The sequence below is a fragment of the Impatiens glandulifera genome, chromosome 6, assembly GCF_907164915.1.
Source record: "Impatiens glandulifera chromosome 6, dImpGla2.1, whole genome shotgun sequence".
Taxonomy (NCBI): domain Eukaryota; kingdom Viridiplantae; phylum Streptophyta; class Magnoliopsida; order Ericales; family Balsaminaceae; genus Impatiens; species Impatiens glandulifera.
Genome location: NC_061867.1, coordinates 1675177 through 1701189, shown reverse-complemented (window position 1 = coordinate 1701189; position 26013 = coordinate 1675177). Strand labels below are relative to the sequence as shown.

Genomic DNA, 26013 nt, shown 5'->3' with positions numbered 1-26013 from the left:
ACTCTATCTAATTAGCTCTAAATATTATTTAAATAATCTTATTTCGTCTCAAATTATAAAAAATTAAGTCAAAATTTATATTATATAATTTTTTTTTTAATAAAAAGTTTAGTTAAAATATTTTAATTTAATAAATTAATTGATTTATATAATAACTTTTTAAAATTCAATGATTTCAATATACTTCTACTATTAAATAAAATATAACTTTATTCATTTTTAAATATTGTGATGGACCATACTTAATAAGGGGTTTATTTGAAAATAATGATTAGTGATAATTTTGAGAAAATATAAAATATTTTTAAAAAAAATTTTAAAAGATATTAATATATAAAAATAAAATAAAAATAATAATATTTTATTTAATGAATGGATTGATTTATTATAAAAAAACTTATTTCATTTATTTAAATAACCCAACTAAAAAAACCTAATAATAATAATAATATATGAAAATGGTGAAAGAATTCCACATTTATTAACATCTAGTCTAATTGGGTACCCTTCAATCTCCCACCCCATCTTCCATATATACATCCTTTATCTCTTCCAATTCCCTTGCACCCCCTTCTCTCTCTTTAGCTAAAGGAGATAGATTGATAAATTTTCTCTTCAATTCCTTGCTAGGTTTATCAGGATTTTTTTTATCTGATAAACCTATCCATTGCTCTGCATTTGGCATTTTTTTCAAGGAATCTTCATATAATGTCTCTTCCTCTTCTACTATTCATCACTCTTCTTCTTCTTCCTTTAACTTCAGCTGGCCATGATTATGGTCAAGCTCTTACCAAAAGCATTCTCTTCTTTGAAGCTCAAAGATCTGGTTATCTACCTCAAAATCAAAGGGTTAAATGGAGAGGACATTCTGGTTTAAATGATGGAAAAACCAATGGGGTATGTTAGTATATTAATGTTCTTTCATTTTTGTTGGGTACTATTGTTGTTAAACCTAGAAATTACAGGTGAATCTGGTTGGTGGGTATTATGATGCTGGTGATAATGTTAAGTTTGGTTTACCTATGGCATTCACTGTTACTATGATGTCATGGAGTATTATTGAATATGGTAGACAAATGGCTCAAAGTGGTGAACTATCTCATGCTATGGATGCTATTAAATGGGGAACTGATTATTTCATTAAAGCTCATCCTCAACCTTATGTCCTTTATGGAGAGGTATATATTCATATTAATGAAACACTTTTTTTGGTTTAGATTTGTGAAAAATTGTAATGAGAAAGTGAGAATTCTTGGTTATATAGGTTGGAGATGGAAATACAGATCATTATTGTTGGCAAAGACCAGAAGATATGACCACACCAAGGCAGGCTTATAAGATTGATGTTAACAATCCAGGGTCTGACCTCGCCGGAGAAACCGCCGCCTCAATGGCGGCGGCGTCTATTGTTTTCCGGCGATATAACCCTTCTTATTCTAGATTGCTCCTTTCTCATGCTCAACAGGTATTTTATTTTTTCTTACTTTTATAATTTAAAATAAAAAAATATACCCATTTGGGTTTCATTAATATAGGGCGTAGTTTAGCTTTAGTGGCGCATTTATTAGGGTAGTTACCATATGCACCTATTTTGTCAGATGGTAGTTGAGCGGTGGAGATTTGTAATTGGATCCACATTTATAATAACCCTAGTTTTTGTAAATGCTACAATGAACCTACGGCGCACTTTAGCATAGATTCGGTGCACATTAACCAAATACGGCGCACTTTAACGTGGGCTTTTCCCTCTTTAGGCGGCCAAAACTTTGACTATTTGGAGTTTTAAGAAATTAAGGGAAATTAAATGGTTAAATATCTTATTAAGTAATAAATGAATTAAAGGATCATAACAAATCATTTAAGATTGTATTGAATAATATTTTATATTTAGATCAAAATTTAGTTTTCTAATAAACAAAAAAAAATGTTAGGTTGGATTGTGAAGTTCATCCTCCATTCAATTTTTTTTTTTATTTATTTAAAATTGAAATCCAATTTTGAATATTTTTTTTTTTATTTATTTAAAATTGAAATCCAATTTTGAATAGTTAGATGTTTGTTATTTTTGGCTTGTAATGTTTTTTTTTTTTATATATTAAAAATGATAAAAATAGTTTAAACATAAATATAAAAATATTAAATTAAATTTTTTTTTAGTAAGTTGATTTATTTAAATATCTTTTAATTTAATTATTGATAAAATTATAGAAAAATTAATTGATATTTTATTTAATGAATAGAGAGAATGAAGATGAGAGAGTTGAATATTTGGTAAAAATCCAAACAAATGAGCCCTTAAGCAGTGTTAAAAATTAGATTCCAAACAAGCCTCAGTGAAATTTGGATCATTGCCTAGACCACCGTTGATCGCGCGATGGTGTTTTCTAATAAATCTTGACCTTGGATCTAACGTTAATTTAACGATCTAAGCTGTCGGCGTTTCCTCTTCCACGTGATTTCCACGTGATTAGACTGTCGGTGCTCTCTTATTTCCTTATCATTCCCGTTTTACCCCAAACATTTTATGTCACGTATATTTGAAATAATAATAACACCAATTAACATCAATTTACTTATATTTATGATTTTAATTATTTCTTTCAAAATTATTTTTACAGCTCTTCGACTTTGCGGACAAATACAGGGGTAAATACGACAGCAGCATAACCGTTGCGCAAAAGTATTACCGATCCGTTAGTGGATATGCGGTTCGTTATTGCTGTCCCTAATATGTTATTCGATTTTTAGCCAATTTGGTGTGTTAATTTATTTTCGCAACATTTTTAGGATGAATTGTTGTGGGCTGCTGCTTGGTTATACAAGGCCACAAACAACCAATACTATTTGAGTTACCTCGCAAAGAATGGCGATTCTCTAGGTGGAACCGGTTGGGCCATGAGCGAGTTCGGTTGGGATGTTAAGTATCCCGGGGTTCAAACCCTCGTCGCCAAGGTTAATATCTTTAAAATATGGTCAAATCATTGTTTAAAACAATATTTTTAATAACATTGTTGGAACAATATTACTTTGTTTTTCAAATAACCCCATTTTATTAAAATCCTATGTGAACATAACAAATGTTTTTAGGGATCAAAACCAATCAAACTAACACATAATAAAGACAAAAGCTCAATTTTACCAATTTTGATGTCTATTTTGAAAACATGATTTCTATCCAACTCTTTTCCATTCTATTAAGGTTTGTAATTTGATCGTTATACTTTGTTTAATGTTGTTGCAGCTTCTAATGGGAGGAAAAGCTGGCAATTATGCACCCGTCTTTAAGAAATATCAAGACAAAGCCGAGTTCTTCATGTGTTCTTGTCTCGGAAAAGGAACACGCAACGTTCAAAAGACTCCGGGAGGACTCATTTATAGACAAAGATGGAATAACTTGCAGTTTGCCACGAGTGCTTCCTTTCTCTTATCGGTTTACTCTGACTATCTCTCGTCAGCAGGAAAAAACCTTAATTGCGCTTCCGGAACTGTCTCACCTTCCGAGATTCTTGCATTTGCGAAATCCCAGGTTTCTTAACTTATTTGAAACTTGTTTCAAATCCATGTTTGGAAAACATGTTTTTTTTTGTACATTTTTTTTATATGTACTCTGTTTTTGAATTCAGGTGGATTATATTCTTGGAGACAATCCAAGAGCAACAAGTTACATGGTGGGATATGGAAACAACTTTCCTCAACAAGTCCATCACAGGGCTTCCTCAATTGTTTCAATTAAGGTTGATTCTACTTTTGTTAGTTGTCGAGGTGGTTATGCCACTTGGTTCAGTAAGAAGTCTCGCGACCCGAATGTCTTAACCGGTGCTATTGTTGGTGGTCCCGATGCTTATGATAACTTCGCCGATCAAAGAGACAACTATGAACAAACTGAGCCTGCTACTTATAACAATGCTCCTCTTTTAGGTACTCTGGCTCGTCTCCATGCTGGCCATAGCGGTTACAACCAGCTCTTGGAAGGTATATATTATTAATCCATATCCATCTTCTTTGAGATTTGATTGAGTTTTTCATTTTTATTGATTTGAATTTACCTTAATTTCTCAGAAATCCTTCCTGCTCCTCAAACCAAACCAAATCCAGCTCCATTAACCAAAACAACACCAGCTCAAGGTAATATATAGCCTGTTTTGTTATATGAGATTGTTATTGTAACAAATACTAGTTCTTGAACAAAGTTTCTTTTGTTTAGGTTCATTCTCAGCTCCTATAACCATTGAACAAAAGGTGACTGGTTCGTGGATCAATCATGGAAGGACTTACTATCGATACTCGACTATCTTAACTAACAAATCTGCCAAGACTGTGAAGGGTCTAAAGCTGTACATATCCAAGCTTTATGGTCCTCTTTGGGGGCTCACGAAATATGGTGATTCATACGTTTTCCCTTCATGGCTCAACTCATTGCCTGCAGGAAAGAGCTTAGAGTTCGTTTACATTCATTCCGCCCCTCAAGCTTACGTCTCAGTTTCGAACTATACCCTGTCCTAAAGATAGCAATTTCATATTAGTCTTCAATTACTGATTGATTTAAGAATATGATTGAAGTTATTATATGGGTGGGGAGAAAGGAGTGAAGAGATGATTTAAGAAGAGTGCTCATCCTCTTTCTCCTCCTACTTTCGATAATTTCCATATGTGAATCGTCGTCTAGAAGTGAAGAAACCTCTGGGCGATTATTATTAAACAAGTGTTTTGAGTGTGATGATAAAACTGGTGATCTTTATTTTACATAGTACAAGCAAAGTTTGATATATTTTACATATGGTTTTATTGATTGCAACATCTTATTGAAAGCTTTTAGTACTAGATATTGATATTATTATTATTAGACTGTCTTGAGATGAACCACGATGATACTCATGTTGTCTTGACCACCTTTAGCCATGGCTAACTCTGCTAGCAAACCAGCTGCCTCTGCTGCCCATCCTTCTTCCTGGAATTTGTGGTCCCTTGTGTAACCTATGAGACATGTTCTTGTGATGTCGTATGCTGTTTCATCACTGATGACTTCCCATAAACCGTTGCTTGCTATGATCAGAAATTCATCTTCAAGTGTTCTGTTTTCCATGATTACTTCTGGAATTGATTCTCTACATGGAATATATGGATTGTGATAGTAACTGTTCCTCTGTCTTTTATCAACCCTGTCAGCCTAATAAACCAAAAATGAATGAAATCAAAACATGGGTATTGAGTATTGAACTATTGATTGAAGATAACAACAAATTAGATAACAAAATGAAACCAAACCTCGCTAGCATGGGACAAAAACAGAGCACTATCACCTCGAAAAAGAACAGCTTTTGAATCACCTTTGACAGACAAAATCACTTCCTTATCAGTCACAACAACAACCATCCCTTCAACATCATCCCTCCTTCTAGAAGGACTCATACATTCTTCCCCATACTCCATCTCAGCAAAACAGTCTTTCATCACTTTCACCCAATCTATCCCACCTCGATTGTTTGGTTTCTCCTTCTCCAACCGCTTTAGTAACATCAAATGTAAAACATCCCTCCAAAAAGTTGCTGCCTTTCCACTTCCTTCGCTATGAAAAATAGCATAAAACGAGAACTCATGATTTTCTTTTGTGTAAACTAGTCCAGGCAACATCCTCACAGCATCACCCATTAATCTTTGTCTTCCCATGACAGACATTGATCCATAATTCGGATTAACACCACCAGATGAACTGGGTATTGAAACTCTGTTATTGCGAACATAAGACATCTTTTGATTTGTTTAGGTTTTACTACATTTGTATGATGTTTTGTTATGTTTGATTGAAACCAATTAAATAGGAAGTGTAATATGGGATAGAAATGTTCGAGATTACTCAGCTAGTAAAGGGTACACGTGTCTGATGAATGAGGTTAGAAAATGTGACGTTTCGAATATTGAAAGAGTAAAATTTTAATTTAGGGTTTGCCCCTTCATAGGATTGGATCAAATTTGGAGGGAATTGGAATTTACTAGATAATCAGACTCGGTGAAATTTGGAATTTGAAATTTGGCGGTGTCTTTTGCTGTTCATGTTCATGTACTGAGAATGGATAGATGTGTACTGAGTGCATAGAAAACCGTGCCTGCGATTTGGATAGGAATACAAGGTATGGCTAAGGCGGTTGTTTTTGTTTTTCAAATATAATATAGGTTATTTAAAAAAATTAATCGATATTGATTTAATCGGGAGGAGATATTTTTGGTAAAATTACTTTAAAATGTATTAATATATAATAATAAATTAAAAGGTATTTTAGTATTTTAATTAATGAATTGAGTTATGTGATTAATAGATAAAATTATTTAAAAAATGACATATTTAATTAAATCGAATTTATTTAAAAAATCTCGATGAAACAAGACCTAAAAAAAATATTAATAATAAATAATATTTATTTTGAAATGTATTCTCTAGAAGTAAGTAGAGAATTCGATTGAAATATGTAATTATCCATCCTTTTGAATTACATGCATCTAGTTCCAATCCCTAAAATTACAAAGTTTGAGAATTAAATAACAATTTGCATAAAGTTTTAGGGTTTATAGATATAAAAAATTATTGATTTATAAAAAAATTATAATTTAACTAATATAAATAATATACTAAATTAAATATTTTGGTTGATTTATAATTTAAAATTGTTAAATTGAAAGAAAAAATATTAAATAAATGTAATGGAATTATGGGCGTTTATTAGTTCTCTTTTCGAGTTATTCGAGTGCCTGGGGTTTGAGGTTGAGTTCTTTTGATTTTCTTAGCTAATTCAAAATTTATAACGAATTCTAATAAATTTTAATAAAATTGAAAACCGAATTTGATTTTTTAATATATTATATAATAAATTATATATAATTATTTAATTATATGTATTAAATTATATAATATATAATAAAATATAGATTATTTTAAAAAAATTAATAGATATTGGTTTTTATCGGGGAGATATTTTTGATAAAATGACTTAAAAATGTATTAATATATAATGATAAATTAAAATATATTTTAATATTTAGATCATTGAATTAAGTGATGTGATTGGATAGATATAATTATTTAAATAATCACATATTAATTAAATTAAAATTATTTAAAAAATCTCAATGAAACAAGACATAAAGAAAATATTTAAATAAATAATATTTATTTTAAATATTCTCTACAGCTAAAAAAAATATTTAGATTAAAATATGTAATTATCAATTATATTGAATTGAAAAATTATTTAGGAGAGAATTTGAGAAAGAGAATGACGTGAGTGAGTCGTGACACAGTCTAATTTGTTGAAAAAATAAAATAATTTCTCTCATTTTTTTTTCTTTACACATTTTTTTTTCAAACTAATGAGAATAAAGTGATGTTACATCCTTCTTTCTCTTATTCTCTTCTCAAATTTCCCCCAATATCATACTAAGAATAACTAAGATTTTCAAAAAAAGATGTCATCGATGAGAAGTAAGTAAAATACGAAAAAACAAGTAATTGATGAATAGAATGAACCCCTTCCTCCCGCAACAAAAGATCAAAACCTTCCAAGCCCCACGCTGGACTTAGATGTTGAACTTTTCCGTTAGTCCGTAAGGATCAATCCATAAGGATCGACTTATCCTTTAAAACTTTTTTAAATAAAATTTTGTTATTCACCTATTTACTTCCACTGTGGTTAATGTATTTGGGTTCCAAGTCCTACTGGTTCTTCGTCTGGAAGATCTGCTGACACCCCTCTTTTGAATTAGATGCCTGAGTTCCAATTCCAATTATTACAAAGTTTGAGAATTAAATAACAATTTGTATAAAGTTTTAGGGTTTATAGAAAAAAATAATTTAATTAATATAAATAATATACTTAAATATTTCAGTTGATTTATAATTTAAAAAGGTTAAATTAAAAAAAAAAAAACATATTAAGTACGTAATAAAATTAGAGGGTTCATCAATTTGTTTTTTTTTTAATTATTCGAGTATCTCGAGTTTGGTTTTTTAAATTTTTTTTAATCAACTCGAAAATCGAACTAATTTCGAATTTAATTTCGAACAATATTTTAATATATTATATATAATTATTTAATTATATAATACATAATTAAAATAAATAATAGAAATAAAACCTCAACATGAAAATTAAATCGAAAAACGTGAATTCGTTTAAAATTCGATTCAAAACTAAAAATAAAATTCAATTAAAGTTTGATGGTTAGTTTTAGTTGTTTACATTTGAGAACTACTCAATGTCATTTAATTTTATGATTACAAGTAGATTAATGAGTTTAATTTTATTTTTCATCTTAAAATTAGTTATGAACTTAACTAATTTTAATTTTATAATTTGTAAGATGAAAAATAAATTATATTTATAAATTAAAGAAAAATTATTATTTATTCAAATAAATGAATTAATACAATTAATTTTACAATTATATATTTTTTATAGTGTTATTTATTTTTATTATTGTTTTATATATTTTTTTATAGTGTTATTTATTTTTATTATTGTTTAATTAATTTTATATTTTCTTGAAAATGATGAACATATAAAAATATTTAATTATATATATAATATTATTAACATTTCAAATAATTTATCAAGATATGATAAATACATGATCTCATAAAAATTACATTTATATTGTTAGCCCATAAAAAAAGGGCGTGGCTAAAGCCTATAACCAATAAGCTCTATAGCCACTAGAATAAATTTGAAAGTAACTAGGGAATGAAATTAAACAAGTCCACTTCTCAAGTCCCAAAATTAAGCCTCAAAATTCTCTCAAATTTAAACTACAAAACTCTATCCCAATGATATAAACAAGAACCCTAGTCCAAAGATATAATAAAATTCTCCATTTTTTAATGAAGACTTAAGAAGTTATTGATCCAATTTTATTTTTTTTAGGGTGGAGAGCTTAAAAAAAATTTGAATGCGTAATTTGTAACTTACCAAAACAAACTAGATTATTCTTCTTACTTATATCTCAAAAAAGTGTCTCTTTTTCCAATGAAAGGTGTAAATTTACACCCTCAAAATAGTTATTGGAGGTCTATCTTCGATGTGTCAATTATTCTCAAGGTATACTGTTTTTTGTTGAGCAGTTAGAGTCGTACAATCCGATTGGTGAACGAACAACCTTATTTGAGTTTTGGGGGTAAAACAATGTAGAACATCGTGAGAGGGATGAGGGAGTTGAAACCGGCCATTAGTCTTTAGTCGACTTTCTCAACACCCTTAAGGGTGCCTCGTGCATTCGAGTTCAGAGTGACTATGCATTGTACTATGAATCTATGAATATTATTGGTGGTAGAGGGAGGACTCTAGAAAGGAGTCGATTCTCGACTATACTCTATTTCCACAACAAAAGGATGAAAATGTCTCTGATTGACACACACAACTTAAGCAACAAACTCGGCTCGGAGTGGTGCAACTAGAACCTCGTGTGGCCAAAACTTAGACCTTTAAAGTAGTGACAAGCGTCGGAAAGTAAGTTGTTTGCATAGACTAGACGTAGGCGGTTCATGTCGGACCCAAATCTTTTAAATTTCAAACAGTGGAGGTGCGCCCCGAAGTTGTAGCTATCTCAAAAATAAAGAACGGAAAAGAATAGTGATTGAGATATACTTGGTTCAATTATAGCTATTACGCCGCGCTCTTTAGACATCGACTTAGAACCGACAACGTCTAAGCCCGGACCTAATCATGGCATCTTTTGGTATGACTTCAATTCTCGAGAAAGATATATTGCTCTATGAAACGAATTTAAAATAATATTATAATGCCAATTGATAAGTGTATTAAATCGTTAATCGAGAAATGAATTTGACGACTTGTTAATGAACAATCAATTAATATTGAAAATCTATAGATTGTTGCGCCCGAACACATCATAAGACCCCATATAGATAGAGATGGCACATGAATTTAATTGTTTGGAATGACAACAAATATGTGGAATCACGATCTTCTTAGTCGGGTTGATAATGACTTTGGGAGATTTATTGAGTTCAATGAGAACACCCAATTATTGGAGGAGACCGATTAGTTTAGAATGAGGATGTATCATTATGATTCACATATTCGTTACCCGAAATCTATATGTGTTGATAACATAACACATATGTATAATGTGATGATATGGCTTAAACGTTCTATTATTGTATCCCCTTCATCCGAAATAAACACATCAAATTCATATGTGTTGGAGTCATCGACTTCGTTCAGGAAAACGAGAAAATCAGTGATGACCCCATTTTACGTTGATCGGATCTGTACGTCTAGCCTTGCAGATGTTGAAAGGCTAGTTGTTGAGATGATAAATTCAAAAAGATTTGATATAGACAAGAGGAACGTCGTTCAAATTGAGGATGAATTAAATGAGCCAACAAATTTTCGTGAGGTTGAGATCAAATATCCGTCTTCACAACCCTAGACTTGTGACGCCACCTCAGATGTTGGAGTGCGGGCATGTGGTGGAGTATCAAAAGCTGAGGGCATCAACTCCCTATACTATTTCGGATTTGTTGTCTGAACAAAAACGATTGATGAGGTAGAAAATTGATGTTAATCTCTTGTGCAAGATACAATCTAATTCACCCTTATCAGAATCATTTATCCTGAAATTAAAAATAATGAATTGTCATTTTTCATTCACGATTTGTCCGATGAGAAATCGGTGGATTCTAAGCTAGACTATGATGTCAATAAGAATATGTTGATGAAAATTTCGACACATAATATGACGTTGAATGAAGGTCTTTAAATTCAAGACTAATGTGTGACCCAATATGCGCGAGATCTCACCCTTCTGTATACTTTCTATCCAAGCCCTTTTTCATCGAACATCTATCATTGTTGCAAGTTGAAGAAATTAAATGATCTACCGCATGATATATGCAAAAGGGAAAGTGTGTCTCAAAGTTAAGAAACTGTTATTTCGATTAGATTTCATCAATGATTAGAAAGATCATTGTTTAGAGCATTTATAGAATCAATGATGATTTGAAGAGATGTGTCATTAAGTCACTATTATGAACTCTTGGTTGAAACATATATTGTTTTAGTGAGACTAAAATTCGAAAGATTGATTAATAGATTGTAAGTGATCTATGTAATTGACGGTTGTGTGGTGGGAGCATGTTGATTCTATAGAGGTGTCTCGTGAGATTCTTGTGCCATTATGAAAAAAATTTGTATTCTGATAAGTCAATGTCGTATGTGTCATAAGGAGGTGGAATCAACAACTCAATTACTTTTGCATTGTCAGGGTAACTAGTATATAGAGTCTTTTGTGGAGTATAATTGAGATTCACTAGGTGATGCCTGAGTATTTGGATAGTTGGTGTGAAGTTTGGATTTAGGCAACTAATATACAAAGAATACATATTTGGGTTAACATCTCGATTATCTTTTGATAAACTATCTAGTTGGAGAAAAATCGTTGAACTTTCAATGATCGTAGTCGTTCGATGTGTATCATTCATAATGCTAATATTACGACGTTTTATAATATTCATTCTAGAAAGCGGTGGAGTAGGTCGGGGAGTTATTCATTTTTTTTAAGAAATTACGAGCTCAATAATCTATTGGTAACATATTTGTATTTTTTTCTATGTTATCATTTGACGTTGTACTTAAACGATTCTTATCATTTTTAATATACATTGATCATTTTTAATTGATCATTTTTAATTGATCTAACAAAATGTTGCCCTAACATATTAAAAAGTCATTTTCAAATAATGGAATTCTAATTAAAGTAAAGAAATGCCAAGAGTTAAAGGGAAAGGAAGAGGAAGAGGAAGAGGAAGAGGAAGAGGAAGAGGAAGAGGAAGGAAAAAATAATAACAAAATTAAAATGGTCAAATTGAGGTTATTTATTAAAGTGAAATTTGGAACAATTTTTTTCAAAACTCATCAATTTGTTAAGAAGGACCATTATAATTTGCTCAGTAGTTTTCGATCTGAATTGTTTCGTTATAAGCTATTTTTATCCGTTTTGATTGGTAGTTGACCGGAGATAGGACGAAAATGATATTTGTGTCCTCCACCCTGTCTCGAATACTAATAAACACAATTAAATATATAAATCACTCATATATTTATTTATTCTACATATTTTATAAGAGTTTTAGCAATATTTAAAAAACCCGTTTATATAATTTTATTATTATTATTTTTTTTTTTAGAGAATATGATAGTGTCCGGGTAGATTCTTCGAAACTGAACAACACAGAAAATAGTAATAAAAAAAAATTCTAGTAATAGAATAAAATCAAGATGAAAGATGCCATTTTTTTGCTCTGAATCAAATAATTGACCTCCATAAAATTGAGACTTCATGTTTAAATGTTTAAATAATAAAAAAAAAAATGAGATTTTGTATTTTGACAATGAGATGTTGATGAGAAAATCGAAAATAAAAATAAAAATTATAAACGGTTTTTTTTTTATTGACGAGCGGTTTTGCCTACAATGGAACCCTATAATTTCTTGGACGTCAAGGTTGAAAATTTTCTCTTCTTGGAGTGGGTGAGGACTCCAAAGACTTTCATTCAATTTCCAGATTCCAGCTTAAGCTCCTTGTTTAGTGAGAGAAATGGATCCAAGCTACATCGGAATGACGATGCCACACATCTGCGAAGAGCAGAGTCCTTTGGTTCGTCTCTGCATCGAGGCAGCTACGGAAAGCAAAGACGCCATTGACGCTTGGAAGATGCAGCGTCGAACACTCGAACGCATGCCTTCTCAGCTCATCGACATTCTTCTGCACCGCCTCCTCCATAGACGGATCCTCTATCCTTCACTTCTCGAGTAAGTTCTTCCTTCTTCTTTTTCTACCTTCATTTACGATTCCTCCGTTAATTTTATCGTTCGAATTGCTGCTATAGATTTTGTAGCTAGAATTTCGTGTTTACTTGAGTTTCAATTACCGATCCTTTGTTTGCTGAGCTACATTTGAAGCAAATCTATCTATCTACGATTTTTCGTATGCTTAGTTTTCTCATTTGCATATTCATATGTTTAATCCTCTCCTATATACTGAAATGAAGATCGATTAGGTTCCTCCTAGTTTGTAGAGTTATCTTCTTTTGTAATTGCAGTTCAAATTTCGTGTGATTTGATTTGTTCTTTGTTGTATGAGCTACAATTTTCAAGTTGAATATTCACATGTTTGATCCGCTTCTGTATGGTGAAATGAAGAATGATATTATACCTAAATTCAACCTTCATTGCATATTCATATGTTTAATCCTCTCCTATTTACTGAAATGAAGATCGATTAGGTTCCTCCTATTTTTAACTCTATTTACTATTCCTGGCTGTGTTTGTAGAGTTATCTTCTTATGTAATTGCAATTCAAATTTCGTGTGATTTGATTTGTTTTTTGGTTTATGAGCTACAATTTTCAAGTTGAATATTCACATGTTTGATCCGCTCCTGTATGGTGAAATGAAGAATGCTATTATACGTAAATTCAACCTTCATTGCATATTAATCTGTTTAATCCTCTCCTATATACTGACTGAAATGAAGATCGATTAGGTTCCTCCTATTTTTAACTCTATTTACTATTCCTGTGTTTGTAGAGTTATCTTCTTTTGTAAATGTAGTTCAAATTTCGTGTGATTTGATTTGTTCTTTGTTTTATGAGCTACAATTTTCAAGTTGAATATTCACATGTTTGATCCGCTCATGTATGGTGAAATGAAGAATGATATTATACGTAAATTCAACCTTCATTGCATATTCATATGTTTAATCCTCTCCTATATATTGAAATGAAGATCGATTAGGTTCCTCCTATTTTTAACTCTAGTTACTATTCCTGTGTTTGTAGAGTTATCTTCTTTTGTAATTGTAGTTCAAATTTCGTGTGATTTGATTTGTTTTTTGTTGTATGAGCTACAATTTTCAAGTTGAATATTCACATGTTTGATCCGCTCCTATATGGTGAAAAGAAGAATGATTTTATACGTAAATTCATTCTTCATTGCATTATTGGATTTATGAGTGGTGATATCCTATAAAATTGTTGTAATGGATGTTTTATGGATAATAATTCAGCAAGATTCTGCAGCTAAAAATTGTAATATTTATATCTGTTAACATGTTTCTCTTTTCTATATATTTAGACACTTGTTTTTATTCACAATGTTAGTCTGTTTAGTAACTTTGTGACTTATTGATGACTTAATTGATCTTGTTCATCAGAGTTTTCAAGTATAGTGCTGAACATATTGATTTGAGAGGAGAGGTAATTGTAGATGCAGAGTGGATGGCGTATCTAGGTGGATTCCTCCATTTGCGCAAACTAATACTTGCAGATTGCAACAAAATAAGTAGTTCTGCCATTTGGCCTATTTCAGGTATATATATGCATTTCGGGTGTCCTTTAGCTTCCTTAATCAGAAACTCTGATTTTGGATTTTATTATCTACTCGAACACTCCTAGTTTACTGTTTATACTCTAGGTGTAAATTAAAATGCTTGAACAAGAAAGGCTATCAAGATAGAAATAACACATTATTTTCAAAGGAATTCAATGAGTTCATTATTGTAGATTTTGTAAATGTACTCTCAACTTAATAACTGTTATTAAATTTATATTCCTTTCATGTTTTTTGCTCTTCATGATTTGCATCTCGTGCAGAAACTCAATCTTCTGCACTTTTCAGACTAATTCCATTAGACATGATTAGTACTGAGAGCATATTGCTACTGATCGGTCTATCCTTCTGTAAGAAAATTAGTATTTTGACTTAAATGTGGCAGATTACTTGTGACATCTTTATGCATTTTACTCTTTAATTGCAATGTAAGCTGGAATCTCTATTTGTTATGAAACTCTTTTCTTGATTCTTTAAATCCTTTATGTTATTGATCAAATCATTATACTCCTTTCATGGGCATATGTTTATATTCCCTGTATTTTCTAATGCAAGTCTGCACAAGCACTTGTTTGGGAAACTAGAATATATGCAAGATCAGGAAGTGTTTGATTTCATATTTCATGCGACACGTGAGGCAGATAAATAAGCATATCTGTTGATGAGAAATGATGATAATAAACTAATACATATTCCTATGTGAACACTTAATGATGTTTGAGATGGAAAAAATGGTATTCTCACTAGTTGCAGCATATTTGTCTAAACATGATAATGTGAAGAGTACAATATATTGATGTTATTAACAAATGGCTTTTTAGATAATTATATTCCATCATTGATGAATAATGGGATATGGACCATTGTTTTCTTCTCCTAGCAAATTATTTTTAATTACTTTTTTACTCATGCAAGTTTTTGATCCAGGTATGGCAACTTTGAAAGTTATGGATCTTTCAAGATGTTCCAAAATCAACGATGCAGGCATTGAACATCTATTATCCATTCAATCCTTGGAGGAGCTGTATATACCAGAGACAGGTGTGACATCTAGAGGGATTTCACTACTTTCTTCACTTACGAACTTGCATACTTTGGACTTAGGAGGTTTACCTGTAACTGATGTAGCACTGAGTTCTTTACGGGTATGTCTACTGTTCATTCTTCTATGTTTTTGTGATAGTTTCTTGAATTGCATTTTATTCATATTCTATCCAGTCCTACCATATATGAATTGCACTTCACGATTGACTATTATTTAAAATGAGCTTTCTTTTAGGTAATTTAAAATGAACTTTTATACAGCAATGCCTAGAAGGCTAACCAACAATTTAGCACAACCGGTTTAGTCTCAGTATTAGCCAAATTAAGGGCATTTTAGTTGATGATTTGACGGATGAAGTGATCAAACAAGGCCTTAATCGAATAGAAGACGAGCTACATTGTTATTTCATCATCTGGTTGTTTATCAATAGTCAAAACTATTACAGTGTAGTCAAGTTTTATTATCAACTTTTCTACAGGTTCTAACAAAACTACAATATCTGGACCTATGGGGCAGTGCTATATCCAATGAAGGTGTAAACATTTTGAAAATGTTTCCGAAGCTAACTGTCCTAACTCTAGCTTGGACCAAAATCACTCATCTTCCAGATTTTCCCTCCATTGCATGCTTGAACATGAGTAACTGCACTATACATTCAATATTCGAAGGATACGAAGATAAAGCTCCTTTAACAAAGCTTGTTCTTTCTGGTGCTACATTCGATAAAACTTCCGAGGTCTTTGCTCATGTTGAAACACTCCATCTATCCTTCTTGGATGTCTCCAATACTCCTTTTCAAAACTTCGGCTTTTTAAAGAACATGAATGCACTTGAACATTTGGACCTGAGCTCTACTGTAGTTGGAGATGATTCTGTTCACCTGATTGCAAGTATAGGAAACACATTAAGAAGTTTAAATCTCAACAAAACAAGAATCACCTCGTCTGGACTAAGTTTTCTGGCTGGGAACGTTCCCAATCTTGAGAAATTGACGCTTTATGGCACGTATGTTGATGATACTGCGATTTCATTTCTCTGCACGATGCCTTCTTTGAAGCTAATCGATCTAAGTGAGACAAATGTGAAAGGTATGAATTTGTGTGATGCTTTTGTTCACTTTAGGTTTTCTCATTACCCATTTGGATTCAGATACATAAATCAATTTTTGAATCTGTCTCGGACTAAGTTTAGTTTATTTGGAAATAGTCAAACTAGGTTTATTTACATAACACAAAAAAAAAGTGTTTATTTTCTTCTTCTGATTAACACTGAATTTCATTTATAGGTTTGATTCGTCAAGATGGAGATGATTCAGAATACGTTTTTTCATTGACCGAGCTACATAATCTGAGTTATTTAGAAACATTGAATTTGGAGAAGACACAAATACGAGATGCATCACTTCTACCTCTTAACAATTTGAAACAGTTAAGCTGTTTATCTCTCAGAAGCGATAGCCTAACAGATTTATCTTTATACCACTTGTCATCCATACCTAATCTTAAGAGCCTTAGCATTCGAGACGCGGTTTTAACAGACGGTGGACTTGGTTCATTCAATCCACAATTGAAATTGGTAATGCTGGATCTGAGGGAATGTTGGCTGTTAACCAAAGACGCTTTACTGTTATTCTGTAATAAACATCCTCAGATTGAAGTGAGGCATGAACTCATTAACATTTCACGGTATAACCCCACCAAATCGATCTCATCTTCATCTAAAGTAAGTTCTAAGGGGAGTTCACCACATTTGAAGCAGAAGCGTGGAAAATTGCCTGTTAATTTCATAATAGGTAAAACATAATTGGTAATTTTTTTAGTTAACTTAGGGATCTGTTTAATATATATAAATAAGCTTGTTGATTTTTATGTGAATTGCAGATCAAAGGTTGAAGTATAACAGAGAGGAACTTTTAGCATTGCAGTTTTCTTCTGCCTCACTTGCCGCCGCCACTGAGCATGAAAAGGTAACACATGTATAATTTTTTATAAGCTATGAATGAGGTTTATGATTTGAGATGAGACATTGAGATATAGATGACTTTCTAAGGCACATCTTACCTTTTGAAATGCTTATGCTTATGCATATCTATGACATTGCTCTTCATTCAATTATGGTCTATAAATTATACACTCTCTTTATAATAGTTTAATTAAAATCCTCCAAAATATATGAAGAAAATTCTCATTCCTTACAAAATTAAATTATACACCTTCCATCAAAGCTTTTGGGATAGTTGCCAAAGCAGTATTCTTTACCCCCTTCCAAACAATTTCCATCTTTCAACAATCCAAATTTCCATCTTTCAAGATATCCTTACTGTATTAATACATGTAGAGAGTGATTTAGTTTGAGTACATATAGAGAGTGATTTAGTTTGAGTAATGATAAAGATCGAGAATTTGGTGTCATGAATGGTGTCGGGAATGATGTGACAACAAATCCAATTACATGTTGCCACATCATCCCGATATCATTCATGACCCAAAATTCTCGCTCTTTATCATTACTCTTTAGCTTGTTTTGATTATCTAAAAATACTTGCTTTTTAGCTTGTTTTGATTATCTAAAAATACTTGCATATTGTATATTTTGCTTGATAATGGCGGTTTATAGGAGGAGGAAGCATCTAATTAATACAAAATCTTTTACAATAACCATAATGAGTAGGCATGTAATTCCAACACTATGAGTCAGTTCTTGATAACACAAAATGTTTTTTACTTTTTGAAGATAAATAAAAAAAAAAGCATATGATAAATTAATGATGTAGTAACTGCCTTGTATGTCACTTTGAGATTTATTCATTATCTTCCACTCTTAATTCAGAAAACTACCGCATAGTGGAATAAAGCTAATGGATTGATTATTAGTGATTGAGAAATTGGATGGACTCGGTTGATGCTATCAGCTCTGCTTATTAGCATTATTCTTGTACATTCCGTCAATGACACCCTGCGAAGCAATATTCAAGTTGACTCGCTTCAGAACGTCTTCAAATACTACCACCCCGCCATAGTTGACGGTAAATATTCTTTTTATTAAACATATTATAAATTTCTCGATATGAAATGGAGAGGAAGGGAGTGAAGCTTTACTTACTTGATAATACTTTAGCAGCTGAGGCCTCTTCTTCTTGAATGTTGGTGTTATAAGGTCACGCTCCATGTCAAATGGCACGGGATCAAGGTGAATATCTTTTATAACTTCAAAACCTTTCAACTGAAAATAAAAAACAATATTACTTTAAGGGTAACAAATTTATTACTACTTATAAAAATACATAACCTTTTTCTCCTTAGCTATCCGTCTGAGCTCTGTCAGAATGTAATCTTTTGCTTTGGTGTTTTGGCAGACGAATTCATAATCTGCAGTGACACTGCTTGATGCTGCCCATTTTTCTAATGCTTGTTGGTTTGGGTTGATAATTGCAACCAGAAATGATTCAAAGCTATTCCCATACACCCATATCTGAAATATTGTTATTTGTAATTATTTCTTATGCAATAATAACAATAATGTAATTGTAAACAAGACTGAAACATACCGAGTCAATAACCGTAACAAGTCCATACACATTTTCCAGGTTTTCAACCGCAACGTATTCTCCTTGTGATAGTTTGAAAATATTCTTTTTGCGGTCAATAATCCTCAGTGCACCATTTGGTTGCCATTCACCAATATCCCCTGATTGTGCCAATGTTGTTGCATTAAGAACAGAAGAATGAATGAATGATATATTTAAAAGAAGAAGAATGAATAATACCGGTGTGAAACCATCCATCGATCATAACCTCTTTGGTAAGATCGTCACGTTTATGGTACCCCGAGAATAAGGTGTCACCACGCATGCATACTTCTCCTCTTGGTGGGGTAGAAAGTGCATCGTATTCCATTTCGGGAATTGATTCTAAACATACATCCACATTTGGCACTGGAGGACCTACTGTCCCAACCATATCCGTTGCATTCGGTAGTGACACAAAAGATCCAGCGCATGTTTCCGTCAACCCTACATTAATTTCAGCAATAAGATAACATGAAAATGAAAATTATGTTTGAAAGAGAAGAGATGATACATACCGTATCCTTGAAGAACATGACAGCATGTTACCACTTTCAGATAGCTTTCAACGTGTGTAGCCAGAGGTGCTGCTCCTGATAAAATAATTCTAACTCTACCACCAAGTGTTTGCTTTACCTAATTAAAAAGAAATAATAAAATTGGAAGAAGATGATAGAACAGTCTCTTCTACAAGATATAGTCATTATCAAGATAAGACATAATTTTCACCTTTCCAAAAACAATTTTGTCACATAAAGGTGCTGCCTCACCGTGTTTACGCCCCTGAAACAGGCTGTGTTCCTTACTGCAGCATTACAGTTCAAACAATGTGCAAATCACATAATAAATTTCAGAAAAAGTAAACCAAATGCAATGTTGTAATGATTCTTAGGGTGTAATTGGAATTGATCTACTGTTTGTTTGATGACTTAATTAATTGTAATAATATAATTTCTCAACAACATAATTATTGAATTTGCAATTCTAATCATCAAAACATAGCCTAACAAATTTATTAAAAGCAGCCTGTTGTTTCATGTTTTGCTGGTTCAAAGGAAAAGTGGATGTTCTCATTGCGTTTATTTTCCATGAGAAAGGGTGAAAATGAATATTGCATTTATAATTAAATAATGAGCTCGATAATATGTTAAACTGATATAAACACTATTTATAGACCCACGTAATGAACTTACTAGGAGTAAGCTAGCTTAAACATAGCGCCTTTTAATAAACTTCCAGATGATACTTTCTGCTGCAAACCTGAAGATATAGATTAGAAAAATACAATAACTGCATATTCATCACATACTAATTAATTATATAGATTCAACTTAAATTAAGTTTAAAAAATGACTTCATTCGGTAATATAGATTACATCAACTTTAACACCTTACGAAATAATAAAGATAATATAGTCTTCAAATATTTTCATTAGTTCCACATTTTATCAAAGCAACTTACATACCAATACCAATACCAATTAACTTTAAGATTAACTATTCAGCATTTATTAGTTTTACCAAAAGTACACTAAAGTATATTTTTTTTATTTGGAAATCAGAAGAGTAAACATGTTAGTTCACTATGGGAGCACATTTGATTAGGGCTAAAGCAGAAAATATATGTAGTCACCCATAGACAGACAAATAGAATATAGACCAAACAACAAAATTGTTCTAGAAAAGAAAAACATACCATTATATATTCTATCCAACACCCGAGGAACAGCAGTAAAAATGGTAGGCTTTAACTCACCAAGGTCTTCAAGTAACAGTTTTACATCCTGTATTGTTAGAAATGAGTGATTCATCTTGAAAATTTCAATGAAAATATAATAATTGATCATCTTACTCCGCGCCAAAATCCAATTGAGGCTCCATGATTTATAAAACACTCCTCAATCACTCTGTCAAAAATATGTGCTAGAGGAAGGTAAGAAAGATACACATCCTTTGCATGCAGCTGTGAATTTCAAATGAAAATATCTACTGTTATGAAATACTAAAGCTGTATATTAAAAGAACATATTCCAAGTTTGTGGAGGAATACATATTATATATATAGTTACCGCTTCATTTACGCTTTCTAGAACACGCTTTACCCCAGCAACAATAGTGAGAATGCTGTGATTGGAGATCAGGACACCTTTTGGATCACCAGTTGTGCCACTAGTGTACATTATTGTGCAAATATCACTTTTCTTTTTCACAGGAAGCTCAAAATGTTTATTATCACCCTGCATTTGTATAATTTTCAGTTCATAGTACCACTGGAATTAAAGAGCAAAAAACATCTTTTATGATAAGGATAGTAGGTGAATTGACTTGTAGCCAGTTGGTGATAATAAGTAATTAAATAGCAGGAAGAATAAAAGCAATTGATTATATAAACATGGAACCCTAGATATAAATGTTACAAAAGCCCTTTGAATAAGTAAATTATAAATGACAAAGACATGGCATGAAGCTCTATATCAGTTAGACCTGAAAAGTAGAAAACATGCAACTTTATATATTTGTAGCAGAAAGGTTTTGGATGTCTCTACAATAACCAATAGTTTGTTTTTTTTTAATGTCAATTTTTTATTGAAAAGAACACAAGAAAATAAGAAAGCAACAGAAGAACTAAAAAAAAAAGATATGTTCTCACAGAAAGATATGTTCCCTAAACTTTAAAAAAAAAACACAAAAATTTAATATAATTAGCTTACCAGAGACAGGAATTCATCCCATGAATATATGGCCAAACCAAACTTTTTTGCTTCTTCCTTTTGTTCAGGGCTATATTTTCCGAAGCTGACAATTGCTAATGAAAATATGTTCTTAGTCCAAATTCCAAACATAAATGTTAAATGACCACTCAAAAAATTCTCTTACTCTTCAAGAACTGTGCTGAGTTAGGAAATGTTTTCAGAACCTGAAAAAAGTAAAAGAATAGTGTTGAGAAACAGTAGCATGTATCATGTATGTCATTAAGCCAGATATAGAATCACACCTCTTCAATCTTTTTTTCTTCCACAAAAGCAAGAGTAACCTCAGCATGACATATAATAAATTCCACTGCCCCAGCACCTAAAAGAGAAATCCACAAATTTTCTTACTATCATGCCTTTGATCAGAATGAAATGCTCAATTCTAATATTATAAAGCCAATAGAAGAACAAAGAACAGTGTAGTGCACACCTAGAGTATCATACAAAGGAACACAGTAGATACCATGAGCATTGCATGCCTGCAAAGTTTTCAGAATATATTTTAAATTCTCGCAACAACACGAAAGAGATTAAAGAAACACATAATTAAGAGATTAAAGCTCGTAATTATCAAGTAAATTAGCAATTCTAGATATACAGAGTATCTTCAGGAAATGAATAATGCTACGTGAATTGTATCTTTCCCCTGTGGAAAAATTTGAAAACCAGTACAGTACCTCCATGCTTATGATCCATTCTTTACAGTTCGCACCATATATACCACATCGTCCTGCCTGTAAAAAGCCCATGAATGATGTGAGATATGAATTATTTGATGATTCTTTAAGAGTTCCCACATCTCCCTCTTGTAAAGAAGGAGGCTATACAATTATGATATTGATACAGAATATCAAACAGAGAAGTTGTAAATAAGAATGAAGCATTTGTTCATAAACAGAATGGAAATTATGTTTATGAACCAATATCTTACTTGCCCAACATCACAACTGCGTATGGCATTGCCAATTTTTATTACTATATCGTAGACTTGCTTGTAAGTAATCCACACATATTTACCAGGCTGCACAGTGGGGTCAGAAATTGTTAACTCTTAGCAAAACTAGAACTAGAATTAGAATTGCTTTCATATATACCTTCCCACTGACTACATCACGGCGACCAAGCATAGGATTATCGGGAAATCTTTCCACAGAAACTCTTCACATGAAAAAAAAATGATGCATTGTGAAGCAAATTAGTAAAAGTAAAGTTAAAAAGTAAAATTCATTAAAATATGCAGATTCAAATTAGTTTTAATCATCACAAATGATTACCAGCAATCCTTATTGGTCAATAATCCAATTTAAACAAAATTGTAGGATTTCAAGTAAGAATCAGCTGATGAATGCAGGCAGTTAAATCAAAACTCAAGCAAAAGCACATTATGTAGGCCATATAGTGTTGAAGTCTGGATTATCCACACCATATTTGTTTCGAATAAAGACTTCGACTAAATCACAGCAAAATGATGCATGATAGTCCAATGACTTCTACATTCACAGCAGAATGAAGATTGGAACCAACCTATAGCTAATATAACCAGAAATCAGTATATTATAAGATTAAAGTACGACAAGATAGAGATTGATCAATGAATAAATTCTCTTACAAAGAAACGCTTTATCAATGCAGTTAGACACGAAGTCATAGAATCATTTATGCATGCAAATCCTTATTGGTCAATAATCCAATTTAAACAAAATTGTACGATTTCAAGATGAATACAGGCAGTTAAATCAAAACTAAAGCAAAACCACATTATGTAGGCCATATAGTGTTGGAAGTCTGAATTATCCACACCATATTTGTTTCAAATTATTCGAACAAAAACTTAAGAATAATCATTCATGAAGCATGTTAGTCCAAAGACTTCGACTAAATCACAGCAAAATGATGCATGATAGTCCAATAACTTCTACATTCACAGCAGAATGAAGATTTGAACCAACAGATAGCTAATATAACCAGAAATCAGGCTATGATTAGAAGATTAAAGTACGACAAGATATAGATCGATCAAAATGAATAAATTCTCTTACAATCAACATAAACGCTTTATACATGCAGTTCAACACCAAGTCATAGAATCATTTATGAGCATGATAGTCCAATGACTTCTACATTCACAGCAGAATGAAGATTTGAACCAACAGATAGCTAATATAACCAGAAATCAGGCTATGATTAGAAGATTAAAGTACGACAATATAGAGATCGATCAAAATGAATAAATTCTCTTACAATCAACAGAAACGCTTTATCCATGCAGTTCAACACCAAGTCATAGAATCATTTATGAGCATGATAGTCCAATGACTTCTACATTCACAGCAGAATGAAGATTTGAACCAACAGATAGCTAATATAACCAGAAATCAGGCTATGATTAGAAGATTAAAGTACGACAATATAGAGATCGATCAAAATGAATAAATTCTCTTACAATCAACATAAACGCTTTATCCATGCAATTCAACACAAAGTCATAGAATCATTTATGCATGCAAATCCAATTGAGATTGCTTGCGTCCAAAACAGAGAAAATAAATCAAAAACTAACATGCTAGAACTGAAAAAACTCACCGAAAGATGTCCCAACAGCTCTCCATTCCATCAACAAGCAAAGGAAAACCGTCCTTGGCAAAAACGCTACGGTAAACAGGTCCGATCGTCGGTCTTCCATTCACCGCCTCCTTCGCTGGCTCCGCCTCATAGACATAGCTCTTATGCTGCGACATTTTCCGATCTATCTTTCTTTCTAATGGATCGCAATTTCACTCTCTCTCTCCTCTACGCTTTCCAGCCTTCAGCGCAAATGAGAAGTTGTAACCGCCTCTGTAATGAAACTGAAATTGTGGGCCTATATTTAGCTTATATATATATATATATAATACCAGCCTATCATAATTAATTTATTTATTTTATATATTTCGAAATAACTAACTAAAGACAAAATCTGATTAAATGCATATTTATTTTTTTACAATTATACATTTATTTATTCTTATTATGATAAGATAAGATTTCGACTAATTCAAGTAAGATGCGATTATTATTGATTACAAATATAATTTAATTTGAAATGACAAAAATTAGTTTAAAAAAAAAAAAGTCAAAATAATGGCTGATCAGAAGCTTAAGGTCCTTGAGAACCGATCTTCTGAATTATAACTAAGAAAATTTTATTTATCAATTTCATATACATTACGATAAAGAATGAGTGATTTATAAAATATAATAATATTATAGCAAAAGAATTAGGGCTAGTAGGGAACGTAGGAGAAGTTGGTTAAAAAAAATATTAGCAAGGCTGCTAATAAAAAAATATCAGTGATAACGAAGTTACGCTGTATAGCTTATAAAAAAATACCAGCCACGACTTTCTCGTTATTGGCGTCGTCGCAAATAGTCTGACTTTTCCGTCCCTCTTCTGCCATTATTATTAGCGACGATTTTCGATGTGAAAGTCATCGCTAAATATCAGATTTCCCGCCCTTTCCCTGTCATTTTTAAAAAGAATATCAGTCAAGACAATAGTATAATGCCGTGACTGATAATCTATAATATCAGCCACGACATTATGTTGTCGTCGTGACTAATATTATAAAGACTATCAAACACAACATTATGTTATCGTCGTCCCTAATAGTCTTTAGAATATCAACGACCTACCGACAAATGTCGTCGCTGACATTCTTTGCCAAATAAGTTTCATGACCTTTAAATAGCACGCTCATCTCTCGATTCTCCTTACGAAATTTGAGATTTCTTTAGTGGTGAAGAGTGAATTTCTTCTAACCAATAGTCAATCAGGGTCTTTTCAATGATCATCAATCGATCTCTTCTGAGATATCTCCATCTTCAATTGGTTAAAAATGAAATTTTTCTCAGAAAAGTCTGATTATCTATTTGTTAGAAGCACATTGATTGGAGATCACAAGGAAAAACCAATTCCTGCATGCAGTCACTTCAGTATATTGGTTTATTGATTTCAAGTCGTCCATCAATGTGGTTTATTTAATTACTTGATTATATATTATCGATATATAAAAATTCTTTTTTCATTGATTGGATCACCACCGTTTTTTTTTTACCCTTATACTACATGCAAGAACTGAAAGAATTTTACACATTCGTGTTTGTGGCTATAAAAAATATTTAACAAAAATTTGAAATATCTTGATATTTAATTTGTCACATTAAATGAAAGTTAGGACACTTGTAATGATGTTGCGGAGCCAAGAAAAGGAAG

The 26013-nt window shown here is 31.8% G+C and overlaps 4 protein-coding genes across 7 annotated transcripts; 2 read left to right on the top strand and 2 right to left on the bottom strand.

The window, feature by feature from the left end:
- The first annotated feature begins 562 nt into the window (after nucleotides 1-562).
- Nucleotides 563-4766, top strand: LOC124941160 (endoglucanase 6-like). Its single transcript, XM_047481435.1, has 9 exons — nucleotides 563-897; nucleotides 966-1178; nucleotides 1265-1465; nucleotides 2619-2708; nucleotides 2788-2952; nucleotides 3242-3526; nucleotides 3624-3972; nucleotides 4060-4125; nucleotides 4205-4766. Exons 1-9 carry the CDS (start codon nucleotides 709-711, stop codon nucleotides 4501-4503), a joined length of 1857 nt encoding a protein of 618 aa, XP_047337391.1. The 5' UTR covers nucleotides 563-708; the 3' UTR covers nucleotides 4504-4766.
- LOC124941165 (probable protein phosphatase 2C 8) lies at nucleotides 4517-5699 on the bottom strand. Its single transcript, XM_047481443.1, has 2 exons — nucleotides 5266-5699; nucleotides 4517-5167 (listed from the first exon to the last, which is right to left on the bottom strand). Exons 1-2 carry the CDS (start codon nucleotides 5674-5676, stop codon nucleotides 4841-4843), a joined length of 738 nt encoding a protein of 245 aa, XP_047337399.1. The 5' UTR covers nucleotides 5677-5699; the 3' UTR covers nucleotides 4517-4840.
- A 6799-nt stretch (nucleotides 5700-12498) lies between these two features.
- On the top strand, nucleotides 12499-18928 carry LOC124941162 (toll-like receptor 13). Of its 4 annotated transcripts, none has more exons than XM_047481436.1 (9): nucleotides 12499-12821; nucleotides 14223-14377; nucleotides 15326-15543; nucleotides 15922-16531; nucleotides 16729-17235; nucleotides 17324-17418; nucleotides 18273-18468; nucleotides 18564-18632; nucleotides 18799-18928. In XM_047481436.1, exons 1-7 carry the CDS (start codon nucleotides 12607-12609, stop codon nucleotides 18285-18287), a joined length of 1815 nt encoding a protein of 604 aa, XP_047337392.1. In that variant the 5' UTR covers nucleotides 12499-12606; the 3' UTR covers nucleotides 18288-18468; nucleotides 18564-18632; nucleotides 18799-18928. The 4 variants fall into 4 exon arrangements, with proteins under 4 accessions (XP_047337392.1, XP_047337393.1, XP_047337394.1 ...); XM_047481437.1 differs by having other exon boundaries at nucleotides 18561-18632; XM_047481439.1 differs by having other exon boundaries at nucleotides 12512-12649; nucleotides 12701-12821; nucleotides 18561-18928.
- LOC124941167 (long chain acyl-CoA synthetase 4-like) lies at nucleotides 18279-24531 on the bottom strand. Its single transcript, XM_047481446.1, has 19 exons — nucleotides 24345-24531; nucleotides 22856-22919; nucleotides 22693-22782; nucleotides 22439-22495; nucleotides 22192-22240; nucleotides 22004-22080; nucleotides 21886-21925; nucleotides 21720-21814; nucleotides 21078-21245; nucleotides 20861-20971; nucleotides 20705-20792; nucleotides 20202-20268; nucleotides 19738-19813; nucleotides 19527-19644; nucleotides 19210-19455; nucleotides 18991-19130; nucleotides 18732-18914; nucleotides 18546-18665; nucleotides 18279-18398 (listed from the first exon to the last, which is right to left on the bottom strand). The coding sequence occupies exons 1-19, from the start codon at nucleotides 24497-24499 to the stop codon at nucleotides 18351-18353; spliced, it is 1992 nt and encodes a 663-aa protein (XP_047337402.1). The 5' UTR covers nucleotides 24500-24531; the 3' UTR covers nucleotides 18279-18350.
- Between the last annotated feature and the right edge of the window lie 1482 nt (nucleotides 24532-26013).